Source organism: Cibotium barometz, chromosome 59 (assembly GCF_041138505.1).
Source record: "Cibotium barometz isolate CiBa-2024 chromosome 59, ASM4113850v1, whole genome shotgun sequence".
Lineage (NCBI taxonomy): Eukaryota > Viridiplantae > Streptophyta > Polypodiopsida > Cyatheales > Cibotiaceae > Cibotium > Cibotium barometz.
In genome coordinates, this window is record NC_141104.1 from 11710304 (window position 1) to 11714800 (window position 4497).

General features: G+C 35.9%; 1 protein-coding gene across 1 annotated transcript in view; it reads left to right on the forward strand.

Annotated features, from left to right (window-relative positions):
* The first annotated feature begins 3224 nt into the window (after positions 1-3224).
* LOC147605485 (secretory carrier-associated membrane protein 1-like) overlaps positions 3225-4497 on the forward strand; it is a 7287-nt gene continuing 6014 nt past the window's right edge. The window contains exons 1-3 of the mRNA XM_086793471.1: positions 3225-3399; positions 4267-4350; positions 4453-4497. The exon at positions 4453-4497 is cut by the window's right edge and continues 18 nt beyond it. Coding sequence (XP_086649597.1) covers positions 3298-3399; positions 4267-4350; positions 4453-4497 — 231 coding nt within the window. The 5' untranslated portion in view covers positions 3225-3297. The remainder of the gene's footprint in view (positions 3400-4266; positions 4351-4452) is intronic.

A 4497-nucleotide genomic window follows, 5' to 3' on the forward strand; every position in this document is an offset into this window, starting at 1 on the left:
CTAATAAAAGAAAACCTCTCTTCGTCTCCAAAGAGAGAGAGAGAGAGAGAGAGAGAGAGAGAGAGAGAGAGAGAGAGAGAGAGAGAGAGAGAGAGAGAGAGAGAAATTAACTGACAACATAATATTTCCTTGTTATATTTATTCTACTTCAAGTGCCATTATCATCACGATGTGATGTTACTCTCAGATAGACTCCACACAGTAGCAAGCATGATGTAATTATTAGAGAGATTTATAAAAGATAAGTGAGTATAACATATACAATCCATCTACTTATGTAATTATTAGAGAGATTTATAAAAGATAAGTGAGTATAACATATACAATCCATCTGACACTAATAAAAGAAAACCTCTCGTCTCCTGAGAGAGAGAGAGAGAGAGAGAGAGAGAGAGAGAGAGAGAGAGCAAGAAATAAAAAAAAACATATAACAGGTTGAGAGACTAAAAAAAAAGAGTGAGAGAGCAACATAGAGGAGAGATGTAAAGAGTTTGAGAAAATAGGAAAATCATAACTATCACCCCGGAGAGCCAGATCTTAAAAGTTGCAATACAATTGACCCTTCAGCAAATGCATCATGCATCATTAGTGTCACAAAATCCCTAGGCAACTACCCTAGTTTCCAACATACAGCTCATCTTTTTCATAATAGCGTTGAGTCGATTAACAGATATATTTAGACTTATCGACTGATGGAGCTGCAGGTCAAGGTGCAGGTCGAGGACCCCTGTGTAAAGGCAACGGCAGTACATATTATCTGATGGAATTGCAGGGCAAGGTGCAGGTCAATGGCCCTGCATGGCCTAAGGCCAAAAAAATATGGACACGTGGCAACTAGGGTGCACAGGGTAGTTTTATAGTAAGAAGATTAAAAGCCTTATTATTTTTTTAAAAACTAAGAAGCTTTAAACCTTAAAACCTCAAAGTTTTCTTTTTCTTTTTTATAACAACATAAATCTTAAAAACTTAAAAGCTTTAACCTTTAGTATTTAAAAGCTTTTGTTTAAAGCAAAGCTTAAAGCTTTGTAAGCGATGTTAAAAGCTTTGCTTTAAAGCTTATAACTATTGTAAGTTTTACAAAAACTTTAGATTTTTATTTTTTTTTCTCTCTCTTACGCCTCTTGGCTAGCATTTCCCTTTTATTGGTTGGTTTGCTTCCATCGCCTTAGACTTTGCTTTAATGCTTCCAATAGCTAAATAGCCTTAATTATTAAGGCTAGCTAGCCCTCAAGCTATTAATTAAAGCTTAAGAAATTTTTCATTTACAATTTACAACAACTTCAAAAAAATTCTATCCTAAAAAATTTAAAAGCTTACAATCCTAAACTTCCAAACCTTTGATTCTTTAAACCTTGTATAGGCTTTTCTAATTAAAGCTATAAAAGCTTATATTTTTCTAGTTTCAAAAGCTTAATTTTCTAAGTTTTAAAAAATTTCTAAACAAGCTTTACGTTTTCCCCTTTCAAAACTTTACTTCTTCAAAATTCTACAAGTTTTCCAACCTTAAACAATTTACCTTTACTAAAATCTTATACAATCCATAGGAGTCAATGCTCATGAAGTTCCAAAGGTCTTTTCTTTTTGCTCAAAGACTACACCAAAGTACAAAACTTCAAAAGGATCACTTTTTGGAAGAAAGAAGATTTTGCCAAGATTTGTTTTTTAATAGATTTCATCAAGCGGTTTCAAAGGCAATTTATCATCACGACCCTTAATTTTTGGGGCCTCTTCGACATCTTTTTCTACATGAATCAACCATGACTTTTCGTTCCAGCAAGAGGGTAATTCCAAACATGAAAATATTTCTTGACATGATCCAGGTATTGAAAATAAAGTTTCACCTCATATGATTCTAAAAATGAAAGGACACATTAAGGACAAAGAAGTAACCTATTAGTAAAGTAAGTTTCTAGATTTTGTAGACCTTTCAGCATTACAAAAGAAGAATATCTTATGCCCAAGTCTATCATTCACCATGAGACCATCACTACACGCATAGGCAACACTTATGTTAAGTATGTTGGGACTTTCAAGAATCATCCTATTGAAGATGCCAAATGGATGCTAGAAAAGTTCTTTCATTCTTACCAAAATCTCATCCACTCTTACCGTCCATGCAATTGAGGTCAATTGCAACCTGAACAAGAAAAAATGTTAGTCATATGTAACCTCTATGGAGATGCCCATTATTTTATTTCAGGATATTCTATTTGGATGCACTTTTTATTTATATCATTTACTAGGATTAATGTGTTTAATCAGCTGTGTATAATATTATTTTGGATGAAGGTAATGATTGAGTGGAAAATTGTGTGTTAATCGCAAGTGCAACATGTGTTGGACCACTATGGAAGATATGTCAAAATCTTTTATGATTTCATATTTTGGCATCAATATTTTTGTAAGTCTAAGGCCTCATACCTTTGTACATACCAAATAGTATTTTATACTTTTGTTAGGCCCAAGACTTTTAATTGAAGCTTGCTATGTTTTTGTAGAGCTTTGACACTCAAAACTCAAAATCACTTGTGCTTTATTTTTTGAAGTTATCAAGCTTTTTCTAATACATATAAATATGGGTTCAGAGTGGTACAAGGGCCACACTTATCCAAGGGAGATTCAATCGAAGCTTGTGCGACGGTGACCTCTACTCTATTCTCCATCTCTCTTTGTTTATTTAATTTTGTTTATTAAGGTTTATGCTTTTAATTTGTGTAAGAATATGTTATACTGTAATTTTTGTGATTGAGAATTAGAGTTGAATGTGAGCACAAATGGTATATAGGCCGAGGGTTCACAAATGCTCATGAGTGTGAGCACAAATAGTATTTAGGCCGAGCAAACCATAGATGCCCATGAGCACAAGGCACACAGGGTGGGGCCTCGAAAAGAGGAGCCCACTCTCTCTTGTTATAGCTAAACTCCTATGAAGATTTGCACGGAAGATGTTGGGGTCATGTTAAAGTTAAAGAACAGAAAGGAAATTCGAAGGAAATTAAAAGCAAAAAGAAGATGTTGGTTGGTTGGATTAATTAAATAAGTTGGACTTTTCAGCGCACAAAATTTAAGTCTCCTAGAAGGGATGGACACATTGTTTTGTGTGTGTGAGAGAGGATTATATGTTGGAAGGTTGCGTTGGAACTTGGCATGACTTGGAATGGCCTTATGTGATTATTGAACGGATTAATTATAAGTGCGAATGGATTAATTATAAGTGTGAATTAGGCAGCCGGCCGGGCAGCTTTGGAAAGGCCGCTAATTAGTCACCTTGTGTGTTTGAGACGATGAAGCGCATAAATGAGATTGGGTTGCAAGCCAGAGTTCGAGATCATGGCCAACTTTCAAGAAGAAGAAAACCCCTTTGCGGATGAGGGTGCCATCAACCCCTTTGCGGCTCCGGTAAGTGTATTAATATGTGTTTGCTTATGTGTGTAGATTGTTAATAAGGTTGAATGATGGGCATGATCCCCTCCCATCCAATGATGGAGGCATGCAAGGGACCTTGCTCATCCATGGGATGGGGAACATGAGGTGTCTCACCTTAAGTTATAATGGGCGGCCGGCCGGTTGTTAGGTAATCTTGTTTACACGGGCGGCCGGGTTCGACACGCAAGATTGCATGTCTACCATTGACATGTGACCAAGATGAGTGCACAAGTTGGGGCAAGTTGTTATAGCCTACTGGCTCTCAAGTAGAGATCCTCGGTTTGAACCCCTCTCTCGAACATTAAATCTTTCCACACCCCTCCTTTTTGCAAACAAAAACAAAACAAAACAAAAGATGGGTTTGTCATCATTGACAACCTAATGAGTTTACACCCCCCCTCTCATGGAAGGGATGCATCATGATCACCCATATTTGGATTTTTCATGGGCTTCATACTTGTCTTTGAGTGATCTCAACATTAAAATAGCTACAATTTTATCTTCTCACTCATCAAAAACTGCATTAAAATCAAAAAACAATTGCAAGTTTTCTCTTCTTAATCTTCTCACATCAATTTTGATGACTAGGGGTGCTCATCGAAAGAGGCAAGCCTATTTGGATATGGTGAGCAACCCCATAGTTCTCATTGGGTAGGAAGTTAGACAAGCAAGATTGTTTGTCAATCATTAGCATGTAGCCAAGATGTGTCCCTTGTTGATTGGGTTATACATGGAGGGAACAATCGTGACAAATGTTTAGAGATTCTGGCTTACACTTTAACCAAGCATATAAATTTCCTAAACAATCGAGTAATCGATGCTTATTTATGGTGATTGCAGAAGAGTCCACTTCGTCATTTTGGAGATTCTACATCACATACGTCTTTAAACAAAACACTTATGATAGACCAAGGAAAAAATGAGGTATAGTGATGTTAACTTATTTAGGGATTTAAATTCCTTACATATTGAAAGCACGATAGATTAGACTTTTACATAGATTTGACATTAGTGTTATTTTTGTAGTCTTTGCATGAAAAGGAGAAAAGATTAAATGCTAAGGAGAAACAA